We start from the raw sequence: 27,698 nt of genomic DNA on the forward strand, positions 1-27,698 counted from the left end.
CATGCTTTGATTCTCATATGTGCATGATAGTTCCGGGTATTCATTGATTTCTTCATCAATTGTCATGTCAGCTTCATTTTATTAGTAGAGACCCGACTTTAGGGACTTAGAGGGGTGCTACGGTCTTTACCGTACCTTCCTGATAAGTAACCTGACCCCCGAGTCTGATCCGGTTTTGCGCAGATCACCTTTTCCAAAATAAGAAGTCACACTTAGGGTTTTCTTTCTTATTTTGTTACCCTTTAAAAAATAAAACAAAAATAAGTGGCGACTCCAAGTCAATTTTTCTTAACCAATAAAATCATTTTTCAAAATTAAAATCGAGTTCGCCATCGAGTGGGAAACGCATTGAGCCGAAATGCGGGGTCCACGCTAGGACATATGACATTGATTCTTTAAAAGAATCTATTCATTCTTACTATTTTTACTCCAAAATAATTATGAAATTATAACTATCTCCTTATTTTAAAATTTCTTTCAAGATATTTGAGGTGTCTTTTTTACTTTAATTTTTACTAGTGAGCATTTTTGTTAAAAATATATTAAATTATTAATATTTTAGAAATAATTTAAGCATTTTTAATACAAACTGAAGTTGTTGTAATTACATTATATTTTAAATTTATTTTCATTTATTAGTATTTGATAGTATTTTTATTTAAAATGTTTTTAATAAAAGTGTTTTCTTTAAAAATGATTTTAGGAAAATTACTTATCATTTATTTCCCCAAAAAATATTATAAGTGATTTTTTAATACTTTATATAATTTTCCCGATTTTTAAAACTATTTTTTAAATTTTGTTAAACACTCAATTTTTTTTCTTTCAAAAACACGTTTTAACTTAAAAACACTCATTGGAATTACCATTAAATAGGTTCTTAGAGTGCATTTAAGTATTTAACACTAATTAAAAAAAAAAATTCTCCTCAAATTATACCTATATTCAAATTACTTAATTCATCCTTTCCTATTTTTTATACCTTAAATTTTATTATATTAGCTCTATTTTTAAATCTAGATGTCCATATATAAAATATTTCTTACAATGTTACACCCATATTTCAAATTACTTAATTCATCCTCTATACCTTAAATTTAAAATAATTATGTAATTGTAGGTACCTTATTCTTTTTATATTTCTCAAGCTTTGTAAGATGTTTTAATATTTGGTTTTTTTTTTTATTTTATCAGAATGAAAAATCCTATTTAATAAGTGGTAATTGTTAAAGATTTTATTAACCCATTAATATTTTTAAATAATTTAAGTATACATTTTTTTTACATATCTTAGCAATATAATAAAGTCTATGACATGTTAAAATAGTAAAGAAATAAAATTTGATAATTTAAACATTTTTAAATGAATTGATGATTTTTTTAATTATAATTATTATCATATTGTTTTACAATCATCAAATACTTATCTATATGTATTTATACTACATATAAACTTACACATCAACGTCATATTTGAAAGCTTGTCAAGTTTTTCGAGTGAAAAATATTTATTCTTTCTATATTTATTTTGTTATACATAAGAAAGAGAAGACTTTTGTTGCATTGCTCGTCAGATATTCATTATTATATTTAAATTATATATAGACTCATGTATCAATATTCCAACTATTTTAGAGGTCCTTTTTTTAACTTGGAAATTAGCTTCATCTGAGTCTCTAGTTAACTTCATTTGAAGCTATTGAGAGAGACGGATTGAAATTTTTTCTTTCATTAGCTAAATTGTTGAGCACATTTCCTCAATCATTCGACCATTCAACGGTTGAGATTAAATAGAAATAAAGTAGATACCATAAATTTACCTTTGAGAATCCCAAACACCACCCATCTCAGGAGGCACCATGAGTACCATCGCTTTCCTTCCTCACTTCTTTTTCCTATTCAAAATGAGCAAAAACCTGCAAATCAACCTTTTCTCAGAGATTGAGTCATTTCATCCTCAAAAATTTCAAGAATGAGTTATTTGCACCTTCCAGGTGAAGAAAAATAAACTCTGCCTGCCCATTTTCACGAACATTACCTGATGAGAACCCCTGAAAGGCTAAATTCTTTCCTTTACCACTGTTCTAGTAAGATTTTTGCTGCTCCAAACCAATACTAAGGTCTCCTTGTGAACTGGCCTCTCCATGTGAACTGGCCTCCTAGTAGCATCCAGGATTTGGAGCTCTAAAGTGCATTTACGAAACTTGCATCTAGCTATTTTCACAATGCTCAGGGAATACCTGTCAGCATACTAGAGGCAGATTTAAAATGGTTAGAAATTTTACACAATATGCTGTCTAAAAATAAAGGCAGGGAATAGGTCACTCTTGTGAGTGAAGGCAGAAGCCCTGCTACTTTTTACTGTTCAAGTTTTATATGAGATAAAAAATGTTTTCCAGATTTATACTTGAAATAGCATTTCTCTGATTCTACATATAGGCCCATTCACATCAAACAACATAACACAGAGCTCTGATAAATATACCATGCACTAAACATTTTGCCTCTGAGCTGTCCCTTAAAATTGTTCTAAACTTCCAAAAGGCGGTATTAACTCCAGAAATCATAGTAACTTCATCTTATCATATTTGACTTTGAACCAATATTACAATGGTGGGAACCACATAGGAGTCAAGGCATTGAAGTGTATGCAATTATATTTTCTAAAATTCTTTTCATAAAATGGACATGCCAATAATTAATATTTGTAGAAGATATTAAACTTCTACCATTAATTAGAAGACTGGTTTATTTTCACTACTCCTTTTGCTTGTTTACACTGTTATCTTTTGTATTTAGATAGAATGTATGGTCTCTGACCCCACAATGGATAAGAAAAAGGAGTGAAAATAAACACTAAGATTATTCACTCACCAGAGAAAAGGGACTAAAATGTGGGTGTCTCATATTTAGTTATCCAAGCAAGTCCAAATATTAGAAATTATCAATGTTACTTCTTAGAGAGTTGATTATAGATGGAAATAACTATTCTACAACCAACATATAAAGGACTAGTTTCCCTTTAGCTTTTTGTGACTTACATTTGGAAGATCGAAGTCACCTTCACTTGCATCACACAAATCTAATGACACTTTCCGAAGCATTGGCATCTATAGTCATCACAAAAGACACATCAATTGATATTAGTTGTTGAATTCCATTTCCTTTTAAAAGAGGAAATCATAATGTTCACCACTATCACATCTAAAAGCTTACCTTTGAAGCAGCATCAAGAATGAAGTTTCTCTGGATTCCAGGGCCCTGCATTGAGTTGGTTGTAATCCATCCAACAGTTTAATTATAGTGAGTTCAGATATTAATCTGAAGGTTCAAAGAGAGAAAAAAATCAGGATAATCAAAGATATACAGAATTTTTGAATGACAATATCCAAGATCATAAAGCTCTAAACTATGAACCTGCCATTTTTTGGGATAATGCACTGTAGACTTGTTAAAAAGTTACAGAGCTGAACCATGATATAAACCACGGTAGACTTTCAATTTTAAGGTGTGATTATTGAAGGTTCAAGTTAATGAAATACTGTCAATGAGCAATGTCTCTGTAGTATCTTGAAGCAGATGGAACTTTTTGTTTCTTGGACCTACACAAGTCATTCTATTTTATCATTTAAGACCAATCTAATACACAAACTATATGGAAAACCCATGAAAGTTTTTAAAGGATTGTTTAAAAATGGAGTTCTATTGTGCTCCCCTCTACGTTGAAAGCCTTGAAAAAGGACCTACAGGCTTGGAACAAAGAGAGATTTGAGGATTAAAAACTTTAGCTCATATTGATTATTGGGATTGAAAATAAAGGGAAGCAACTTTGTTCATCGAGGAAGTTGAGATTACAATAATGACAATGGAAGAGTCTAAGAACTCTTGTTCAAAGAAACATCTTGGAGGCAAATGTCAAGAGTGCTAGCTGAAGGAGGTATGATAAAAAATACCAAATTTTCTATGAAATGGCAGATGTGCATCAAATAAGGAACTACTTGGGTAACACAAAGGTGAATCCAAGACTACGGAAGAATCTAAAATCATATGGGAGTGTCAAAATGTTACCAAAATCGTTTATCTAAATCGAGAGATTGAAGACCTAGTATCAATGAGATGTTCTTCAATTCTCTTCAATGAGAAGATACACGGCGTTTGGAAATGACTTTTTCAAAAGGATGAGGTCCTCATCACTTTGTTCGGGTTAAATGGGGATAAAGCTCCTAGCTCAGATAATTTCACTAAGGCTTTTTAGTAGCGTTGATAGGGTTATGTAGAAAATGAAGTGATTTCTTTAGAGTTCCATGAGCATGGTGTTTTGAAGAGAAGCCTAAATTTCACATTCTTAGTCATGGTTCCTAAGAAGATTTTAAAGATTTGGGACCCATTAGCTAGGTAGAGATTTGTATTAACTTCTAAGTTGATAGCAAATACAATCAAGAAAGTAGTTGGAATAATGGTATCTAATACTCATAACATGTTAGTGAAATGTAAACAAATTTTAGATGTTTTGCTCATTACAAATGTGGTCACAAACTAAACATTGAAAAGCCTTAATGGAGGCATGATATACAAAGCTCGATATAGAGAAGGCCCATGAACATATTAATTAGGGTTCCTTTTAGCAGTTCTTAGCAAGATAACTTTTGGCTAGAAGTGGATTGGTTGGCCTAAGTGGTATATCTCAAGTGTTAGATACGGTATGTAATTGCATTGGTGAATTGAACTCTTGTTAGTCATTTTTCCCCTCAAAGCTCAAGAGGTTTAAGCCAAGAAGATCCTCTTTCTCCTTATTTATTCATCTAGGTAATAGAGGCCTTCAATAGAATTTTAAAGAGGGCTTGTGAATGAGACTTCATTTCCAACTTTAAGGTAAGAGGGAAGGACAAAAAAAAAGGTTGAGGTATTCCATTTTTTATTTGTAGATGACATCCTTATTTTTTTCCTAAAGATTGTTAAAAGCAATTGATATATTTGAACTAGATTCTCTTGTGGTTTCAACCAGTTTTTGAATTGAAAATTAACACGAAATAGGATTGTCTTCCAAATTGAGAGGAGTTAGCCTCACCGTTGGGGTGCAGAGGAAGGATGCTCCTCACCTCCCTATCTGAAGTGAAGGATGAAAGATTTCTCAAAAGGTTTATTATCTATGAAAGGCAATATCTATCAAATGGTGTAAGGTTTATATCGATTAAAAACACACTTTTAGTCTATAATTTACTTTATGTATCTATTTATCATTCTATGAAAGGTAAGCATGAGGCTGTAAACAATTCAAAGAGATATCCATCAAGGAGAGTGAGGAAAAACTCCATTTGGTAAAATGATAGATTGTGTGCATGAATAAGAAGAAAGGTCGTTTGGGAATTAAAGATTTATTTGTTTTCAACATAGCCTTGGGCAAATGTAGTTTAAGGTTTGTTTTAGAAATGGAGACTTTATGGGAGCGAGAAATCATTGGTTGTTCTCATGAGATGAGTGATGGTTTTGATGTAGCTTTATGGAAGACACTATGGAAATGATGGATTGAGATGGAAGAAAAGTAAACTTCTGGAAGGACATTTGGTGCGACGATTTTACCTTGAGCATCGCTATTTGTCAATGTAAACTTCTAAACTTGTCCAAGCCCAATACAATCTAGGTTCACTCATTCTTGGCATAATGCAGTGTAGGCTCACTCACTCCTAGCCCATGCAATTTATTTTATTTTACTTTTATTTTTATCATTATTTACATTTTTATTTCATCTTAACTTTTCAACTAGCATTTATAGTTTGGTTTAAAAAAAAAAAAAAAAAAAAAACAGAGAAAGGAATTTGACTTTCAAATAGTTCATGTGTGGAAAAAAGAATATGGGAGATTACAGTTCTAAAAAGGGAAGACTATAAAAGATTAAGGGAGAATAGGCCTTGATTTGTGAGAGAAAAGGAAAGTTCATTAAAAAAAAAATGAAAATGATTGGGTGAGAAAAATGAGAGAGAAGATTTTGAAAGATGGGGAAATAGAAGGAAGGTAAAAAATTGAGTATAAAAAGACGGGAAGACTTTTTTAAAGGGTGGGAAATGTTTGGAATTTGAGGACACATCTGGACTTTTTAGAAGAGAAAGCAAAAAAGTGTGAGGAACAAGAAAAGCGAAAAAAAAACTTGAAGATTTATTTATTTATTTATTAATTAGAGAAAATCAAGCAAGAAAGAAAATGCTTGAGGAAGACGCTGCCACACAAGTGATCAATCATCTTAGGAGTGCTAAAGCAAGAAAAAAGAATGGCAATCTTCACCTAAGCAAAGATCTAACCATTCAATTATTCTTTTTCTATGCGATCATCAGTTAGTGTATGAAAAATCTAAATCATGGATCAAATCCTTAGCATTTGATTTCTGTATTTTGGTTCTTGAGGACGATGGTTTCATTGGTTCTTATACTTCAATTATGTCCTTTTGTTGGTTATTAAACATAGGGTGTTAATGCTAAAATCCAATTTGATCTTTTGAAAGTAAAGATTTGGAGTCATATGCATATTTGATTTTAATTTGGGTTTTTAACTTATAACAATTTAATCTAAATTTTGCGATTTGTTAATTTAATTTAGATTTTGGATTTTAATAATTTAATCTAGATTTTGGCTTTAGTCAATTAATTTGGATCTTGGGTTTTAATTTAAATTTTTAGTATCTTGGACTCATATTCTTGAAATAGATTTTGGGCTTGATATCAACATCTTTCAATTTGGAGTTAGTTTGAGTTGGATTTCTTATTTGGGCTCATATCATGGCCTTCCAATTAATTTGTTGGACTTGTTTTAGATTTTCTTATGGGCTTAATCTTATTCCATTCATGCAATTTAATTTATGTGACTTAAATGTTTTCCTCATTATTGACTCACCAAGTCATGCCATATTTCATGTTCTATATCTCATTGCTGATTAGTGGTTTTGGCAAGTGGATTGATTTGATTACATGGTATATTTCAATTGCTAGGTCATCAATGGGTTTAAGGTAGCGCGATCATTTTTCTCCCCATTGATTCATCTTGGTGATGGAAGCCCTTAACAACCTCTTGATGAGACCTCATAAAGAAAGCATCATTTGAGGTAAAAGAGCATAACGAAAGGGTCCTGAGTAATTAATGTGTTTGAGTTGGATTCTCATGTGGCTTAAGATGGTTTCTTAGTTGAAAATTAACTAAGAGAACAGTGAGTTAATTCCAATAGTGAGGCCATTCCCCAATAAGAGGTAGTTGGCTTCATTATTGGGGTGAAGAGAAAAGGAGCCCACTTCCTACTTAAGTCTTCCATTGCGTATTCCATTTAAGTCATCAGTGGTTTAAGATATGGTGGAAAAAGATTTCTTAAGAAGTTGCTACCTGGAAGAGGCAAGGTTTACATTGATTAAAAACACATTTTCAGCTTGCCAATTTACTTTGTCTTTCTTTGCCAATCTACGAAAGATAAAGATTCAAATAGATTTCGTTTGAGGAAGGGGACTTTGTGAGAAAAAGCCTTAATTGATGACATGGTCAATTGCATGCATAGGTAAGAAGAAAGGTGGTTCGTACATTAGAAATTTATTTGTTTCTAAGGTCTTTCTAAGCAAGTAAAGTTGGAAGTTTGCTTTCAAAAGAGAACTCCTATGAAAGCAAGCAACTGTTCGGAAGTTTGAGGGAGATACAAAAGGGTGGTGTTCTCATAAGGTGAGGAATGGATATGATATATTGATGTGGAATCTAATTCATTGAAATTCTGTTCAATAAAATGGAAGAATTCTAAACATCCAAAATAATAAATGGGAATACCACAAATAAAGCCATTGCGACACCCATTAAAGGAGTAGTTCCCCATCCATGGGTTATTTTACCACATACTGAATTCAACGGTTTCAATAAATCCCCTTGATTTAATCTGGTTTTAATATCAAAGAAAGACGTAAGTGTCATCTTCGCAAACCTGAATAAATATATATCTTTATTGTAGTGTTTTTATATTGTTTTCACAATTTTTCATAAGACAAAAAATTTCATCTTTATCTCCTGAGCCTTGAAGGGCAGACCTTTCTTTGATGAAAAGTTTTCAATTTTTATATTTTAAGTTAGAATTTATTGGTCATACCTATTCAATAATCTAATATGAATGACTCTGCATTCACTCGATTTCTAGGTCATAACCATTAGGCAATAAAGAGAGTATGGAATGATTATAGAAGTGGAACATGCTTTATAGTGTAAGATAGGAGGTGAGCGAAGTTCTAAGAGGACATTTGGTGAGATGATTCAACCTTGGGCATCATTTTTACTTTGTTGTTTGCCATGGCCATCTCAAAGGATGCATGTGTGGTAGACATGGGATGAGTCTTGGAGCCCTAGTTTCCAAATGTAGTTCTATGATTGGGAATTGCCCAAGTGTTGTTGCTATTCTTTCACAATTGGAAAAACAATCACTAAAGAAAGACAATGAAGATAAATTATCTTGGAGGAATTCAAATGACAGAAATTTCTTTATCAAAGATGGTTGGACTTCGAAAAACGAGGGACTCTTTGGTAAGTAAAGTTAGAGATCTTAGCTGATCACAAGAGTTGGATTCTTTACATGGAAAGTAATGTAGAGGATAATTTTAACTTTGGATCAGCGAAACAAAAAAACATGTACCTTTGGGAATGGATGTCACCCTTTGCAAAGGTCAAGAAGAATCAATAGATCAAATCTTTCTTTATCATGTTCAAACAAGGATCTTGTGACATTCGTTCTTCTGTTTGTTTAGCATTAAGTGGGTACTGCCTTTTTATGGTTGAAAAACTCTTTTTAAGCCAGTATAGGACCTTTGTGGGAAAGAAAAAAATGAAGGTGTAGAAGGTTGCCCTATTATACTTATTCTATACTATCTCAAAGGAGAAGAACCGAAGAGCATTTGAACACCTGAAACAAACGAATCATGATCCCAAAAAATAGTTTTTCAGCTCTTTTTAGCTTTGGCCTAGCAAGTTTTTAAATTGGGAGCTCTTTGTCCATATTAGATTTTGTCCATTGGTTTGGCATATTTTGACAGGAAGGAGGCGTTTTTTTATTTCTCCTTTCTATACCACTTATGTACTTTGATGCAGCCCTTTTCATTTAGGCTGTTAATAATATTCTTGTTTACCTATCAAATAAATAAATAGAAGCCATCTAATCAGACTTTAATCGACATTTCTAGGAAGTCCCCGAGTATGCTGTGAGTGGGTATAATCAAGAATGTGCATCATGTGTCAAATAGAAGATCCAAAATACATTATCAAGGTCAGCTTATCTGATGGTTGCCAGGTATGCAGCAGGGTGAGAAAGAAAAGGAAGTAATGAAAGAACACTCACATTATGACGCAGCAAAAGGTCTTCAAGGGCTTTGCAGTCAAAAAGAGAAATGACTCCATCTGCTGTTACTTCTCCACACTCCTAAAAAAAGGGAAAAAAAAAAGGCTAAAAAAGACAAAGAAAAGGCTGATGACATTCAAAAGCACATATTCTCACATTTAGAAGGCAAACATCTGCAGTGAAATTATAAAACACTAATGCTAAATGAGAAGGAAACAAATAAATAGTTTATATTTCATGTAACTATGACAAGAAAAATTTTCAACCGAATGCCATAACAAAAAAGCATATTATAAAATGATCGTGCCTGAAAATCTTTACATATATTAAGATGAATACAAGCAGATGAAGACAATAGGTAGTGCTCTAGAGGTGTGCACTAAGCAGCAAAGTGAGATAGGCATTTGAACCTGAATATTTGTTTGGCCACCTATGCCAATTTTCCTTTTTTTTTTTTGTTTTTTTTTTCCTTTGCTATTGTGTGCGTGTGTTTTAATCATTTTAAAATTTTTTTTTATCAGAAACTAAAGATGTATTAATTGAAGATGTTTTAACCTCGTACTTAGTAGGGACACTAGACACTCTACTGGTGAATAGGAGTATTGTGTGCAAGGTTTCCTCAAGTACCATATATCTCAAGGCTCAAACCCCATATGCATAGACCATATTTTTAGTTTTAACCTTTCAACTATTGAAGAAGGCAGCTAGCCTCTCTTGGAGAAATACAACTTACCCCTCTAGAAGTGTACCATTCTAACGCTTGGTCAATTCCAAATAAAGAATTACCTGATTAACTAACAAAGAAAAGGGAGGAAAAGAATGGTACAAAATCCAAAAGGTTTAAACAAGCACTTCCCATAGTTTATGTGTCTACTCTGATAATCTTGTCTTTCCTTGAAATAAGCACATGTTGGGCACAGAAAGAAACAACAACAATGAACAAAAAACATATGCTGGATTGCTGACCAAAGAATATACTAGTCAAAAGATACTAAATTACTAAGAATTCCTGGTTCTGGATAAGACCAAAAAACAAGTCTAATTAAGGTTTTGCTGAGTTGCTAACTAAAGGAACATATCCAAAACAAGAAATGGTTTTTAATTTGGCACATTTGGTTAGATTTTCCATAACTACTGGTAGTAGCTAATCATAAAAAATAAGGATAAAAAAAAAACCTACTGGTGGCAAGTTTGTATTCATCTCAAGAAACTATCCACCGCACCATCTCATTTTTCTAATTTTCTACACTGTCTTAGAAGCAGTCGTGTCAATTTTCTTTGGACAGACACCAGTTAACTATACTATCCTTCAAAGATGAAAAGAAAATATTTATTCCCATTTCCTAGTATTAATGCCTCTCTCAAGTACTCAATGGCACAAGAAGGTCCAATTTAAACTGACCTACGAGTGACAACCCCACATCCCAGTATCAGTCAAGCTACCCTTTCTTTGCAAAGTAAATAGATGAATCCAAAGAGAACTGGTCAAAAACCAAGAAAAAGAGGCCATTGAAAACCTTAAAATGGATACCTCTAGATGGATAGAAGTCAAGCCTGGCCATCCACATGAGATGATCTGCTGAGAATCTACAAAGAAAAAAATACAAGAAGGGGTTCAAAATGTTTGTATTGCCCCAATAGTTAAGGGTACCCTTTACTAGTTCTATAGCTGTAGCAGAGAGGCTAGCACAAAGAAATAAGAATAGGAAATATCTTGTATACAGAAGTTGGAAAGAATGGTAAGGGTCAGAATTTTCATCAGCTCCTTGTTAATTTTTTTAACAATATTGAAACTATATAAATAGAAAGATTTTAAAAAGAAAAAAGGAAAAAAAAAAGGTGGGGGGGGGGGCAAATTTATGACATACATGCAATGGATGTTTTCAAATGTAAAAGGTTTTCCTTTTTTTGGCCCCCACTAGGACTTGAACCTGGTACCTCCCAGAATCCCACCCAAGCCCTTACCACTTGAGCCAAGCTGCAAGGGCTTTATATATAAAAGTGTGAAAGCATGCTTTCTATATAATAAATGCCAACCTGAATTGAGAAGTCTGCATCCTAACAAGGAAAGCTCAACCAGATTAACACAGTTCTGAGTCAGAATAGCCAACTCATCATTGGTCATCCATGGGGTCACCCTTTCCAGCCTTAATTTCCTCAAATTTGGCATACTGAATTTGAAGCTCAAAGAAGATATATCACCAAGACAGTAACAAAGGACCAGCACCTGTAAGTATCTCAAGGATTGCATGATGTTTATCATGATACTATCAGTAATTACCTGCCAAGAACAGAAATTATAATAAAATTATCAATTGAGAATAAGTTCTAATAGGATGTGAGAAATGAATACCAAGTCAACCAAAGGAAAATCAAGGAACTACTCCAGAAAACACTGTGCAAAGGCAGGCCTAAGGAACCTCACATTCAACTATTCTCATCAAGGAAGTATATCCACACCTGTTATTGATCTTAATATAGGAGTAGAATCAGGTTATAGTTTATTTATTTCTGGAAAGTCAGAAAAAGTGCCAGAAAAGCACAGTGAAGAATCTAAATTCAATGAGTTCTGCTGAAGATATTGTTATAGTGGAATCAACTGTTATTCTTCTTCTTGGAGCATGAGATAGAAACCAAAAGTCTGAAAATTCAATTGCATTAAACTTGCGCAGTTTATTAGAGGGAAGTCTTTATCCCAAGTAGGGCATGAAAGGGTAAGTTTTACTTTGCCATGATTTTGAATGATTAAACCACCAATTGAACCAAAAGTTTAAACCATGAGTAATGGATCAACACTGTACATCAAGTAGGCACAATTAAGCTAACACCCTGTCTCGTCTTGCTTGCATGTGGATTTAATAAATAGGGGAAATAGACGTGTGGTTCAAACTCCAAACCTCTTGAAAACCAAAGCTTTAATACCATGTAAAATTATCGATGACCTAAAGGCTTAAACTATTAATGAACTAACAATGTATATCAAGCTGAGACACTTAGGGCAATCCACTTGCATATGTAAGATATTGGTTAGCAATTTCATGTTTGCATGCTACATCTACTACGTTAATAAACAGTACCTGAAAATAAAGAATCACCGACTCTAGGAAAGGACAAGTTGTGGGTAGTAATGTGAGCGCATCATGACTTAATGATGCACCTAAGCCCATGTTTATTTTCTTTAGTGATGTAATTGCAGGTCCCAAAGCTTCAAGGGAGAAATGAGAAAAACCCCACCCAAATGAAAATTCTTCTAATTTGCATGTCTTGGCCAACTCCAAATACAGTTCTTTACAAGAATGTGAGAAAGAAGAACATTCTTCCCCTTTACCATTGCTTCCTTGTTGAAACAAATTTTTACAGCCCCTAGCTTTCAAACACTTCAGGCCAGGATTTCCACGGACAACATAAGCTAAAGCAGCCCCAGAAACCTGCAATTTCACAACAGTGTCATGTCGTTTGACAAAGCAACATCATCCATTTGGCAGCATATTATTACCTTCATTTGGGCAGGAAAAAAAAAATACAACATAAATAAAATAAAAGATGCATGAAAAGAAATTCATATTTTTTTTGTATTTTTTGGTTGGCTCTCTATAAGAAACTGGCCAGGATTAATTTGATCCTATGTTCTCTGTTTTCAGTTTCAAACTGTGTATACATAACTGATGTGCAGAATATGAGACTGCAGAACTTCAGAAAAAGATACATACCATGGTATTATCTACATCAAGCATCTCCAAGGAAGAACCAGAGAAACTACAAAGAGCATTGTCAACAAGGTGAGTCTCCCTCAAGCAAAGACTCCTTAAAACCTGCACTTGAGACAAAACCTCCAACAAAGATGTTTCATCAACACCTGCAAAGAAAATAATGAATTATATAAAAGAATAATTTTCTAAGGTGTTGTTATTCTTAAGATAGACTCAAACCAAAATGATGAATTTGCATATCACAGAGTTGTATTTATCATAAATCCTGTTCAACCATTTTGCAATTCCTATGGTCACATGTTCTACCAGAAACTATGGCCCCCAATAAGAAAGAAAAACATTAGGGAAATCCTATGCATGACCCCGATTAGCAGGATAAGATTTAATTGTGACTTGAACCGAGGTTTCCAAAAAGCAATCATCTCAGAAGCTGTGACTCTCTTCAGGTTTTTATTTGAAGAACATAGAGAAAAATGTTAGAAGACAAAAATTGCAGAATTTTAAATATTAGCTCATGAATAGCCAGTGATTGAAATCAGATTTTTTATTTTTATTTTATGAGAAACAACAATGTGATATATTGAATTAGGAATTAAGAAGAGTACAATAGAAGGATGAGGAATCCTCCCCCAAACAAAAGCTAAACATAAGGAATACCAAAAACCATAAATCATAAAGTAAATAAAAAGAGCAACCTCTCCTTCCTAACCCACACCCTTGGAACTACACACCGCTAACCAATCAAGTTGAACCACATTAAGGGAAATGCCCTTAAAAGTTGTAGTGCAAGAGGCCCAAAAAAGAAGCAAGGAAATGAATGTTATCCCAAAGAACCTTTGAAATCCTTGCCTTATCCTCAAAAATCCTAGCATTTCTTTCCCACCACACAACCCAAATTAAAAGCAATACAATCAGTTTGCCACAATATTAGGCCTCTCATGGAGCTTCCCAATCCCTTAAATGAAATAGTTATCATGCCACAAATACTCTGCAGGGGAACCCAATCCATCTTAGCCAATCTAAATAATTTGTACCACAACCCCATCGTCAAAGGACAATGTAAAAAATGATGATCTACTAATTCTCCATGTTTCATACGCAACTTACAAATATTAGAACTGAGGACTTTATAGGGTCTTCTCAACTATAGCATGTCATTAGTGTTTACTTCATTGTGTGCCACTAATCAAACAAAATAATTGACCTTAAAAGGAACTTAACATTTCCAAACAAAATTAGTAGGGAAAAAAGGAATTTGATCAAAATGGTGGGACAAGACTAAAAGAAAGATGTCATTGTAAATAAACCTAATGAAGATAAAGACCAAGTTCTCGCATCTGGAACAACTAAAGATAAGTGCAAACGAGTTAGAGAGGACATGAGTCATTCTAGGTCTTTTATCTCAAAATCAGAAAGGTTATGATGGAAGTTAAAGTTCCAAAATAAGGGATAAGCAAACCCAAGAATTAATGAAATAGGAAGTTTTTAACCGTGACTATTCTGAATAGTCTTGGAAATTGAGAACCCAAAGGTTGATCCCTCCACCAAAAGTCTTCCTAAAAACGGATTCTCTTCCTATCTCCCACCACAAACCAAATGTACCTGGTAAAATCCTGAAAAACCTATGCAATAGTCTTCCATGGGCAACAATGTAACCACCTAGCTATAGTGTTGGCATTCCATCCATTAGTATGTGTCCTATATATGGGTAAAATAACCTGATGCCACGGAGCAGAACTCTCCCTAGCAAACCACCACGGTCATTTCCCTAGTAGAGCATGATTCCTTAGAGAAATCTTCCCAATCCCCCTTCCACCTTAGGAATTAGAAAAATATTAAGACGCAAGTAACTAAAGGTGCCCTTTTCCCATTGTTTGGGATCAGAAACTTCTATTAAAACAAACAAACAAAATCCTGATTCAAATTTGCCTATCAAAACTCAGAACCCAAATTTTCAATAAAAAAAAAGTCAAATTAAAAATTTACTCTAAAATTTTTAGCCATTGATTGATTAAGATTTTAAGGGTCTAGGATCCATGAAACCTCATAAAATTTCTTCTGTGAATATAAAATCAGAATCACTGCAAGGTAGTAATTCTATTTTTATATTCTTGTTTCTGTTTTTGTTTTTTTTTTCCTTCAACCCAGCAAGGCCTTAAAAATATAGATATGCACTATTTTTTTCTAACATGTTTATCAGCATACCAATTTTTCTAAATATAGACAACATGAGGGGGGAAATTTACCCTTGCAACCACCCATATGCAGTGTTTGAAGCTTTAGAGCCACTGAATTTTGTTGCTTGTTTCCAAAATCCACAGCAACAGAATTACCAGAATTAGGAAGACTGCAGCAAAGAGCCAAAATCGAATTCCTCCCAAAAGAGGTATCACAAACTAGGATTGACTGTAGCTTAATACATCTGCGTATAAGAATTGACATGCCAGTATCAGTTACTGAAGTACATGCTTTAAGGTTGAGGTAGCATAAGGACACACAGAATTCTGAGATATCTTGGAGATCTGAATCTGAAAATAGAAGCATTCAAAGAACAGTGAGTAGTTGACATGAAGCAAAGCAATGGGCACTTACATAAAAGGAGAAACAAAACATGCTGCAATAAATTGGAAGAAGAAAATGTCAAGGATTTGAGGTTTCCAACCCAGGCAAAAATGGCAGAGTCTAACAAGAACGCGGTCACATGGGTATGTTATATGCATGCCCATGGTAGATTGACTATCTTACCTGACCATCTAAAATGCCAAAAGAGACTAGCTAGTCAAATTTCCCATTAAAAAAAATATCCTGGACACTAGATGCTCACCTAAGCAGACTAAATAAATAAATAAAATGGTGGCTCCCATCCTCCTACCCCATAGCCCTGCAACTTGTGGGTTTGCCAGCTACTACACCATGCCATGGATATGCCAAATTTCAATTGTATGAATAATAGAATAATTAATATATCAAAAACCAAGTCCACTTGATCTAAACATAAGCAAAAACATCTTACCACTAACATCGGTTCGACCCTCCAACGTGAGATTTGTAATATTTGAGAGCAAGGATCCAGAGAGAGAAAATGATGTAGCATCCAAAATATAATTCTCTGACTGAACAAATGTTGTGGATATTTTTGGTGTTATCGTCTGACTAGAAGATATAATTGACACTTGCATTGGTATAACTGGGCTAACATCAACGGTTAAGTCCACTTCAGAGAGCAGGGAACACTTCACCAATTGGCGCAAACTGGTCATCTTGATATTCAATAAATAAGCTGCCCGCAGCGTTCTTAATGCTGGAAATGACTTGCAGAAGCACTCAATGGCAGCTTCAAAATGTAGCCTTGAACACTTAGAAATATCTACATCCTGTACTGCTTCAAAAGTCAAGATTGGCAACAACCCTGGTGAGATGGCATATTGCTTTCGGTCAAGATGTTTAAGGTTGATCAAAGACTGCTCAATGCTCTTTCTCAATTTGGAGTCCATAATATAGGAACAAGGAATCACAGATAGAAGTAGAAGCTCGACTGTTATTTGTGGACAACCTGAGATGTCCACTTTCTGCACAGATAAGGAAAAAACTAAGTTATATAATCATGAACAATGTCATGTTGTGAACACAAAATCCAATGATTTTTTACAGAGTCCAGGTGAGAAAGGCTATAAATTTAAAGGCACATATACAACCACTAGAGGTTAGGAAAAATTGATGACAGATTAAAATGCTTTTCAGACTTCTTCATCAACTAACATGTTGAGATGTGAACTTGCTTGAATGCAAACTGTTTGAAACCCAGCGCTCTAGTTTTTTCCTGATCTGTAAAGGAAACTCCTACGTTTTACATCTGAAAGTTAACTCTTCACTTTGTTAAGAAAAATAATAATGAAGCTTACCATATATTCCATTCCTTTGGCTAGACAACAATGAAAAAAAGATTCGGCTTTGGTATTTTACTTCTCAAGAGGAGCACATTAAACTAAGGGTGCTTTAAGCACACCAAGCACTCTTTCCTTCTCTTTTAGGAATGATATCAAAACTGCACCCATGATTTTCCTTTTTATTAATCAAAGCCCAGAGAGAAAGGGGGCAGTATAAGAAACAAGTATGGTTCAGGTGAAAAATGCTATTGATATTCAAACAATAAAATTCTCACTTTCATTGGTCCACTACCAATAAATCCCAGCCTCTCCTATCACACCCACTTTCATTGGATGAGGTGCTAATAACCAATGAAGCAATAAAATGCTATTGATAGTCCACACAATAAAATTCTCACTTTCATTGGTCCACTACCAATAAATCCCAGCCTCTCCTACCACACCCACTGTCATTGGATGAGGCGCTAATGATCAATGAAGCAATAGACTCAACACAAAAGAATGGTTTGAATGGCATTTTACACAAGTTGGATATTGAAAAGGCCAATGACAATGTTAATTGAACCTATTTGCTAGAAATCTTTGACAAAATGGGTTTTTTTAAAAAAAAATGATTGGTTGGATCAATTGGTACATTTTTACAATGAGTTTTCCAATGTTGGTTAATGATACTTCCATTGGGATTTTTTGGGAGTTCTGGGGATCTAAGGCAAAGGGATCCCTTTCCCCCTTATCTTTTTGTATTAGCTATGGAAGGGCTTAGTGGTTTGTTGAAAAAGGCAAAGGAGGGAGGTTCCTTTTCAAGGTTGATGTAGGATGGATGGAAGTCTAATGCCCCACATCAACTGATTACTAGTGTAGGTTGGGCCCCATTTGCTTAAGCTTTTGGGAATGTATGTGGTCCTGCATCATTAGGTATCAGAGTAAGATTCGGCCTAGCTCACCTAGTGCTCGTTGACGTGGGTGTTAACAATTAAGTAAGGGTGTCTGATGTAGGATGGACAGAAATCCACTGTCCCACATCGATTAATTATTAACGTTGGTTGGGTCTTGTATCTGGAGCTAGCTCTACCCCTGATTAGCTTAAGCTTGCAAGAGTGCATGTGGTCCAACATCAAGGGTTTAAGTTAAGTGGTAAGGTAGGGAAAGGAAATGAGGTGTCTTACCTTCTATTCGCAAATGACACTTTTATTTTTTGCGAAGCAAACCATGATCAAGTAGTTTACCTTGGTTGGACCTTTATGTTATTTGAAGCCTAATCAAGGCTAAAGATTGATCAGCAAAAGGAGCAAGTTAATTCCAATGGACAATATTCCTAATGTGGATGATCTAGTGATTAAGATGGTTTGGAGGAAGGGGAGGCTTCTTGTTGCCTATTTGGAGCTCTCTTTAGGTGTGTCCTATAAATCAACGATGTGCTGCCACTTGGTAGAAAAGAGAGCCTAAAATATGTTGGCCATGTGGATAAAACAGTATCTATCTAAAGGTGAGAGGCCTACTTTTATCAAAAGGACCCCTTTAAGCTTGTCTATTTATCAAATGTCTTTTTTTGACATGCTCGAAAGAGTAAGCTTAAGGGTTGAGAAGATTCAAAAGAACTTCTTATGGGGTAGGGATTCTTTGGAGAAAAAGTCGCATCTAGTGCAATGGGATATTGCCTACAAGGAGAAATTTGATAGAGGTCTTAGTATTAGAAAGCTTTCCATTCTCAATAAGGCACTTCTAGAAAAGTGGTTGTGGAGGTTTGCATACAAAAACAAGTCTCTTTGGAAGAGGGTTATTGTTAAGAAGTATGAGGAGGTAGAAGGGGCTGATGTACAAGGAAAGGTAGGGATGGAGATGGAGTTGGGTTGTAGAAAGTCAACAGGGGTAGGTAGGATAACATTAGTAGAAGAACCTCTTTCAATAAGGCCAAGGGTAGAAGGGTGAATTTTTGGAATGATATCTGATGTGGTGATTCAACTCTGAGAGAATCTTTTATCTTATTATATTCCATATCCTTGACAAAGGAAGCTTGGGTGATGGATGTTTGGGACCCCTACGAAGAGGGAGGGATTTGGAATTCTCGTTTCTCAAGGAAATTGAATTATTAGTAGTTGGAAAGGATCCAAAGATTTGTTCTCAAGACTTCAAGGAAAGGTGGTAAAAAGGAATGAAGATGATAGGTTGCATTCAATTGGTTGCTAATAAGAGAAAATTTCTATTCAAATCGTTCTACTATTTTATGAGGCAGGAAAAAGTAGTTACTTTCCCCCTCAAAAGCGATTTGGAACTCATTGATCCCAACCAAAGTACGTTTTTTTACATGGGAAGCTTATTAAGGAAAGGCTTTGATGTTGGATTAACCATAGAGAAGAGGATGGCACCTAGTGAACTGATGTTTTCCTTATATGGAAGTGGAAGAGACTATTAACCACACTCCTTCATTGTGTTATGATGGAGTTTGGTATTCTTCTTGTTTAAGGTAGCATGAGTGATGCCTTGGCCCATAAAAATGACTCTATTAGGGTGGCATGAGATTTTTGTGGGTAAAACACAAAAGAAGGTTTTGAGGGTTATCTTGCTTTGTATTTTTTGGACATTATGAAAGGAGAGGAATCAAAAATCTTTTGAAAGCAAAAAAATGAATGTTCATTCACTTGTATTCTTATTTCTTTGTAACTTTTGTGATGGGTGAGGGTGTACATAGATAGAGACTCCTTAACTATGGTAGCTTTAATAGACTAGTTAGGTTCATCTTGATGGGGCGATTGTTTTTTGTTACCCTTTTTATTGCTTTCGTAACTGCCTTTGTATATGACTTGCGTACTTTGGTGTGTCTTTAGCTAACGCCTTTAATATATTTATTTTGTTTACCTATCTATGAAAAAAAAAAGCACATCAAGCACTTTTTCTCTCTTTTTATTTTAGGAAAGATATGGAAATTGCTATCAAACCCTTAATTTTCCTTTTTATTAGTCAAAACACAGAGAGTGTGAGAGAGGGAGGGAGGGAGGAAGGGAAGGAAGGGGAAAGAGAAAGCTATATAAGAAACTAGTATCTAGCTTTTACTATCTCCTGCTTTAAAGAAGTTATTCTCAAAAAACAATGTCTAGAATTTGTAATACGTGTTTAATGATATAATAAAAACCAAAGACGTAATTTCTATTTTACCCCTATAATTAATATCATCTCTAAACCCAATGGGACCAAATCATCAAAAAAAAAAAAAAATTATAACTTTGAGATGGCCTGCAAGAGCACTAATAGAAATATGAAAACTGAAAGGAAAACCTTGGTATACTTCGTTAATCGAATCCTGAGTTGAAGCAAGTCCTCGTCTCCTAAGTCAATGACTAAGCCAGTGGATGGATGTTTGACTAGACTAAGAATCGCATTAATGCTCTTATCTGCAAGCTTAGAGAAATAGCAGCACCATTTTTTCCCTAAAACATGATGCCAATATGATTTATATTATTCACAAATTCAATGAAGGATACTCATAAATATCAGTCTAAGGCTTCAGGTAAATTCTAGAAAATTTAGAGTACCTGCAGAAAACCACAATGGCAAAAGGTTAACGCGGATCTGTTTAACACAAAACAAAGGTTGAGCTTCTAGGAAAAAAAAATCATAGTTAGCTGGAACCCATAGAAACATAAGAAATAAGATGCCTTTACAAAATCAATACCCTTAGTGAATCTCTGGTAGTCCCTTTTTCCTTCAAAGGTTGCTAAGTTACTTCATAACAATGAAGAAATGGTTTGATGCTAACAATTATATAAGGAAATTTTCACAAATATGCTTCATTGTTCCCTACATTTGTGAGATGTCTTATTTGTGCATGCAAACTGTATATAAAAGTAATAGCCAAATGGTGGACATTTAAGCCTTGTTTGGTAACTAATTTTTAAAACAGTTTTCTACTCTAGAAAAAAAAAAATAGGAAAACACATTTAGCAATAAAAAAACATAAAACTATTTTTTGTTCTCAAAACTTGAAAATAAAGTATTTTCAGAGAACACTTCTTAACAATTTTCACTTATTTTCTGAGGGTTGTTTTAAAAAAAAATTATATAAATATGAAGAATGATTAAAAATAAAGCATTATAGATAAAAGTTATTTTTAAAACATAATTAAAAATATAGAAAACAGGTTAAAAGTTTCAAAAATGTTTTTTAAAATATTTGTAAAACAAAAGTCTATTTGGAAACTTGAAATATTTTTAACATATTTTCTATATTTTAAAAATAACTTTTATATGTAGTGCTTTATTTTTAATCATTCTCTATATTTGTATAATTATTTTTTGGAATAGCTCACAAAAAGCAAGTGAAAACTACTAAAAGATATTATCTAAAACACTATTTTATATTTTTAAGAATAAAAAATTGTTTTATGTTTTCTAGTTATCAAACGTGTTTTCCTGTTTTTTTTTTTTCTGAAAAATAGAAAACTATTTTAAAAAATAGTTACCGAGCAGGGCCTTAGTATCGGTTCTACCCATTGGTTTCCTCTCTTTTTCCCCTTTTAATTTTGATCAGAAACAAAATATTCATTAATATCTGGTTGATGGCACAATGATGGAAAACACTACCACTAAATTGGAATATGATAGATAGGCACAATGATCCAGTTAAAGACTAGAGTTTTTATGTGGGAAAAAGAAGAAAATTCATTTTACGACCAAGCAGGTACTAGCTTTGTTTAGAAAGCGTTTAGCTACAGGACCATGGCTAATCTGGACCTTACCTGTGATCAGCACAAACCACCACCCCATTCAGCATCTTAAAAATGCCAAATAGCAGGGAGTGGCTAGGTTAATTCCTGTTTGTCCACTCTCAGTTTGGAAAAAGAAATTCTGAATTCCCCCATTTTGGTATGAAAATGTAGAATAGAATTTTTGACATAATTTATTATTGTTATTATTATTTTATTTGATAGGTAAATTTAGTTTATTATTTTACAAGGAATTTCAGAATTTCTACTTCGAGCTCCTTTTTCTGAGATTCTCATATCTTATTTCAGTTCAGTTGCTTAACTTAAGTCATCCAAAGTTCATACACCCATATATAGTCAATTGCTGAATATAAGAATTGCTTTTCTAAGAGCCATAATCAGACTGTTGAACTCCTATTTTGGGAAATACTGAACAATGAAATTCTGTTGCCTCTTGTAATTTCCCCTGTTTTATGTTACCTGTTTCAGAACATCAGTACAATCATCTTCCAGGCAGCTTGAGCATTCAGACAATTCTGGATTAGCAGCTAGCCAAACTAGAAGGGCATCAGAAAGATGCTTCTCACTGCAAAACATAAATATCAGAAGTACATATGGTATAACACAGAATCAATCAGGTTACTTGCCTGATAAATAACCAACCTATCTACTGTCAACTCAGGATGTCTTGTGCAAGCAATCAACATATTGTAAGGTAAATTGCCATAAGAGTTACAGGACATCGCCCACATCTGCAGAAAACAAAACCAATCACATATCAGTGTTCATTAATGGAAACAGGATGAGACACCTAGACACCAAAATCTTTGCAGAAAGCAAAATATGTAAATGATAGTAAATCATCTTCAGAAGACACCTATAAGCCTGTCAATAAACTATTCTATATGATTCAGTTGACTTCAACCACAAACACATTATAAGTTATCATCACCATGTTGCATAATATGGAACAGTGCATTAGGAAAAATGTGATAATTGTATGCATCAACATAATAAGTGAATGAGAGTTTTCAGCTCATGGATTCATCAACAGAATGACTACTGAAATATGAATCTATTTAGACTAATGATCCCATCATGCGTTTAATGTAGTTAGAGAATAATTTGGAAGTACGAAGCAGATGCTCAAAAGTCAAATAGAAGTCAATACATACAAAGTTCCTTGCAAGATACATCGTACAAAGTTCCGGAATAAAATCATTTGCTGCAATACATTCCAAATCCATCTATCAGATTAACTTGCACAAATTAAAAGTAACATAATACACTAATTCAATCATATCTAACAGGCTGCAAAAACCAAATAAAATGCTCACCATGCTCTAAACCAAAGTCCCAAATATGAATTAAATCGTCCAATTGTATTTGAAGTGACAATGGCCCCTTGGATGAAATTAACTCTGAGAACCAAATCTTACACTTCAAAAGAAGTGTATCCACTCCAAAAAATAGTGCACCCTGAAATTGTAGCAAAAAATTTTAAGAATATGACAAATTCTAAAGCAGTTAGAAAACATAAAAGCTGATTGGTTGTTCTGGTAGTCATAGCGGTGTATATAAAAGATCAAAGTCAATTGAAGATGTATATAATTGATTTCAAAGCCCTGGAAAGCTCTAATAGATGGTGGAAAAGAGATGATTCAAGGAGAAAAAAAGAATTTCGGGCATTGATGTCAAAAATATGAGACCACCATCATAATGTAATTTAACTGCCTCATTTTTGAGATAGGAAACCCAAATATAATGATGCTATCCTAGTCTGTCCAAACCATCTCTTCATTTCAAGCATAAGAGTTCTTTTGTCTTTTGGGCTGACAAGTGGAAAACCTTGAACACTAAATCAGCACTTACCAGCCCTGCCATGTATTTTCAGTCTTGAAATCTCCTCAATTGGTTCTTTCAATTTGCAACAAAACTCATGTATCAAGAGTCTCAAATGCAAACATTTGAACCATCTTAGCGGACCCTACACTATTCAGTCCTATTGAGACTACACCTCTACGAGGGGATTCAATTCTAAATCTTTTTTTTTTTCTTTTTTAAGGATAAAAGAGGAATATGATATTAAAAGCGCCAACCAAAAAAGTTGGGGAAGGGGGGATGGGGACCATAACTGGTCCAGAATAAACGCAACAGAGTCATCCTCTAGATTTTTCACCTTTTCTTTCTCACAAAAACTCCCATGCCAACTCAATAGTACCTCTTTCACTGATCAGGGACAACCCAACAAACACCAAATAGAGTGGATAACAAATGCCACAAGCTTCCAGCCAGACAGCAGCAAAGATATGATTAGACAATTCTTCTATACTCCTAAACAGACGGTACAAATTAGCTAGGGACCATCCTACTTTCCTAATTTGGTCCATAGTCAAAATTCTCTTCCTAATAGTCTCCCAAGCAAAGAAACTCACTTTTGTAAGAACATATGGCCCCCATACTTCTTTGGTTGGGAAAAGACTTCCAAGATCACACCACAACCTTACTCTTGTTCCATTTTCTGCAATATAATCCAAGTCTCTCAAAGAAGACTCACCAAGCCATGAATCGTGATAAAACCTTAACCTTTTTCCATCACCCACTACAAATTCAGCCTTAGCTTAAACCTCCATTCACCCTCCTCATCACTTTCCACAATGCTATGATGGGAGAAAACCTTTTAAAGTATATTCAAGAAAGGAAAGAAAAGACATAAATAAACTTTAAGTAAGATTAATATTAGTTGGAATTAAATTAGGATTAGTATTGCTTGGAATTAAATTAGAATTAGTATTTAGAGTTAAATTAAGAGTAGTTAATTAAGTTATAGGAGAACTAGAATCAGAATCATGACAGGTTATTAGAATCCTAGGAGACTTTGGATTTTTTAGAGAAACCTATAAATAAAGCTAATCAATTAAATCGAAGTAAATTGATCAATGTTAATAATATTACGTTTTTTTTGCAAGTCTTACAATCCTCAATGCTGAGACTTCATTAATTTTCTTCTAGGTGAGACTCCTAGAAGGCCTTAGAGAGATTCTAAGGTTTCTATCTCTTCTCTTCTTATCTTCTTTTTCTCTATTTTTTTTATTTTATTTCCTTTACCATAAACTTTATACCTCGTTCCTCTCCTTAAACCCTAACCCAACTATTTGATTGTAGGCAACCATCCTAGGGTCGTCCTACAATAGGCTACTCCATTCCTTTCCCTCTTGACAAGCAATTCTGTATCTTGTTGTCCAATTGTTTCACTCATCTATCTCAACAAACTTATTTCAGTGCAACTTGTCCTACAATGTTGTGTCCTTATTGCCTAATTCACTCCTTAAAATTACCTTCAACAGTTAAAATCTTAAAGGATTTGACCAAGAGAACAGCATTTGACCAAAAAAAATTCCCTCTAGCTTTGGCATCTCAAATGTGTAAAGGTAAAAAAATGATTATGATACAGTCCCATCCAAGTTGTGGATTGCAAAGTATATTGAAGGATCAAGTTCAGCACACCACATCAAGTTGGATGTACAAGAGGCCTTAAATTCATGGGCTCTGCCTTGGAGTAGTGATGCCAAATGAGAAAAATGGGTAATTAGTACTTATATTATCATATATTAACAGATATATGAAATAATGTAATTGTCTACCTCATAGAGAGGAATGAAATTCTGGGGAGTCACATCCAATGGGCAACCATAAATGAACTTCAGAATATTAATGAATGCTTCCAAGTTCCACTGGATCGAAATAGAGCCATGGCACGATTTTCTGCAAAATGGATCAGAAAAATGGACAACATGCACGAAATAGTAAAAGATAACCAAAGAAATTAAGCTAAAGCAAACATAAGCTTCAATGGTATTCTAAAGGGGGGGCATCTGCTACACATATGTGATAGCCAACCATGGAGTCAGAAAGAGCAGGGAGGATGTCAGCTGTGAGAATAGCTAGTTTTACACTATATCATGAAAAGTATAGGTGTGTATTTCATAGACAGCTACGATTCATGGCATGGTAATTCATACAGTAAACTAATTCTGGCCTTCAGATTAACCCTACAAAACTACCAAGGGCAAAATAGCTCATGCATATGGTCATGCAGAATTATATGTTATTTAGACTTACAATTTTCTGGAATTCAAAATTTTTGCTCATTCTACAGAGTTAACTTTGCTGATTTGGAGTGTATACGATTTAGATTCAGTTCGAGTTTCATGTAACCAAAGGAGTCCTAAGACCAACTTTATCAAATTTCAAAACTATACTATTTTACATTCTCTCAGTGTCTTTTAATATTTAAAATGATAAAAAATAAAAAATTTCATTGTTTTCACTTATACAACCATTAGAAACTACATTTAAAATGTGTATTGTCTTCGTCCAAGCATCATGATTGTTTCCAAATTTAACATGTTAAAATCATATTTTATTTTAAACATAAGTTAAGTATATCATAAACAAAAAGAACACTAGCATAAAACAGAATTTCAAAAAACAACAAAAACAAAAATATTGAATGGTGATTAATAAAAAAAGAATGCCTATAATTTTGACCTGTTTATTAATTTTTTACAAATAATCAATATATTAATCATAATTAGATGGTAAAATTTTCTTATCTTTTTCCATGTTTGAATTGTAGACAGGACTATTATTATTATTATTACAGTACAGATTGTTTGATATTGAATAGTGATTAATAGAAGACAGTGATAGATAATTTGGATCTATTTATCAATTATATGATTATAAATAATCAATATATTAATCATAATTAGAGGGTAAAATTTTCTTTCCTTTTCTCATGTTTGAATTAAAGAAAGTAATGGAATGATCAATATATATACTTGTAGGAATAGAAAAAATAAAATAAAATAAAATAAAAAAAGGATGAAATTTACCTAAAGTTTCCGCAGAGGAGGCTGTGGAAATAGGAAGAATGTTGGATGAGCCTGCAAGAGTAGTATTTCGTAATATAAGGATTTGTGATAACGAAATTGAAGAAGATAACGAAGGAACTGCCGATCACTGACCTGTTCCTATTGGATTGAACCTTGACGATTCTATGACTGAGGATAGTAGGCAAGTCCCAGGAAGAGGTCTCAGCAGTCGATATGTAAATCTCGTCCTCCGCGATCGGTTCTTCAATTGAATTAGGGTTTGTGCATACAAGGAAAATAACATCGCCTTCCTCGTTTGAAGCCATGGAATGACGATTCTTGCTTAACCCAACACCATTACAAGAAAATGGAAAAATAGTCAAGCAGCTGATAACCACACTGGTTCGTTTCTTGAAATGGACTCATGACCGTTATATTTTTCCCACCCCGTGTCGCTCCTCTCCAAACAGGAAGCGGCTCATGATGAAAATGGTGTTAGTTGTTCTACTCAGATGATTTCACTTTTCGCACGTACAGACACATGATTTGAACTTATCGAGAAAAGACATAATTAACCCTCCACCTCCCTTTCACTTGTTTCGCATCATTTGATTTGAGAGTCGAATCTGGTTCATAAATTATATCGTGATTATTTCTCGTCATTTACTGACGCGTGAGTACTGATTGTGATTTTTAAATCAGATGATATATTTATTTTCATAATTTGGATTTACAGTTTAATAGGGTTCTAAAATGAATTGAAGATTGGTTGCCCATTTCAGCCCTTTATTCAAAATAATTATCTTCCATGTTTCATTAAATATTATTTTTAAATATTTAATTACATTAAAATAAATATACTTTATAAATAATTAAAATATTATTAATTTTTACAATTTTATTTTATTGAAAATTATTATTATTATTGTTATATTAAAATTAAAAATTTAATTTAATTAATTTTATATATAATTAAAGTAGAATGAGATAAAATAAGACAATACTCAAATATGTAAGTTTAAAAAAATATTTAAAACATACTCTTAATCTATTTATTTAAATTTCAAATTTATCAAGGGTTAAATAAGATAGATATGAAAATTTTACATATCTATCTCACATCTATATAATTTTTTTTGGATTGAGATGAAAATAAATATAAATAAATGGGACGGATTGGG

At 33.6% G+C, this 27,698-nt stretch overlaps 1 protein-coding gene across 7 annotated transcripts; it reads right to left on the minus strand.

Moving 5' to 3' along the window:
- Positions 1-1,711: 1,711 nt before the first annotated feature.
- Positions 1,712-27,048, minus strand: LOC100251206 (BTB/POZ domain-containing protein FBL11). Of its 7 annotated transcripts, none has more exons than XM_002276966.4 (20): positions 26,671-27,047; positions 26,539-26,589; positions 25,285-25,405; positions 22,978-23,119; positions 22,816-22,865; positions 22,304-22,392; positions 22,121-22,226; positions 20,471-20,507; positions 20,214-20,365; positions 16,067-16,622; positions 15,300-15,581; positions 13,054-13,199; positions 12,421-12,771; positions 11,381-11,624; positions 10,875-10,930; positions 9,344-9,424; positions 3,217-3,261; positions 3,042-3,110; positions 2,039-2,251; positions 1,712-1,916 (listed from the first exon to the last, which is right to left on the minus strand). In XM_002276966.4, exons 1-19 carry the CDS (start codon positions 26,841-26,843, stop codon positions 2,060-2,062), a joined length of 2,943 nt encoding a protein of 980 aa, XP_002277002.1. In that variant the 5' UTR covers positions 26,844-27,047; the 3' UTR covers positions 1,712-1,916; positions 2,039-2,059. The 7 variants fall into 7 exon arrangements, 6 of the variants coding, with proteins under 6 accessions (XP_002277002.1, XP_010654060.1, XP_010654061.1 ...); XM_010655758.3 differs by having other exon boundaries at positions 1,712-1,928; XM_010655759.2 differs by lacking the exons at positions 20,214-20,365; positions 20,471-20,507.
- Between the last annotated feature and the right edge of the window lie 650 nt (positions 27,049-27,698).

Source organism: Vitis vinifera, chromosome 8 (genome assembly GCF_030704535.1).
Source record: "Vitis vinifera cultivar Pinot Noir 40024 chromosome 8, ASM3070453v1".
Taxonomy (NCBI): domain Eukaryota; kingdom Viridiplantae; phylum Streptophyta; class Magnoliopsida; order Vitales; family Vitaceae; genus Vitis; species Vitis vinifera.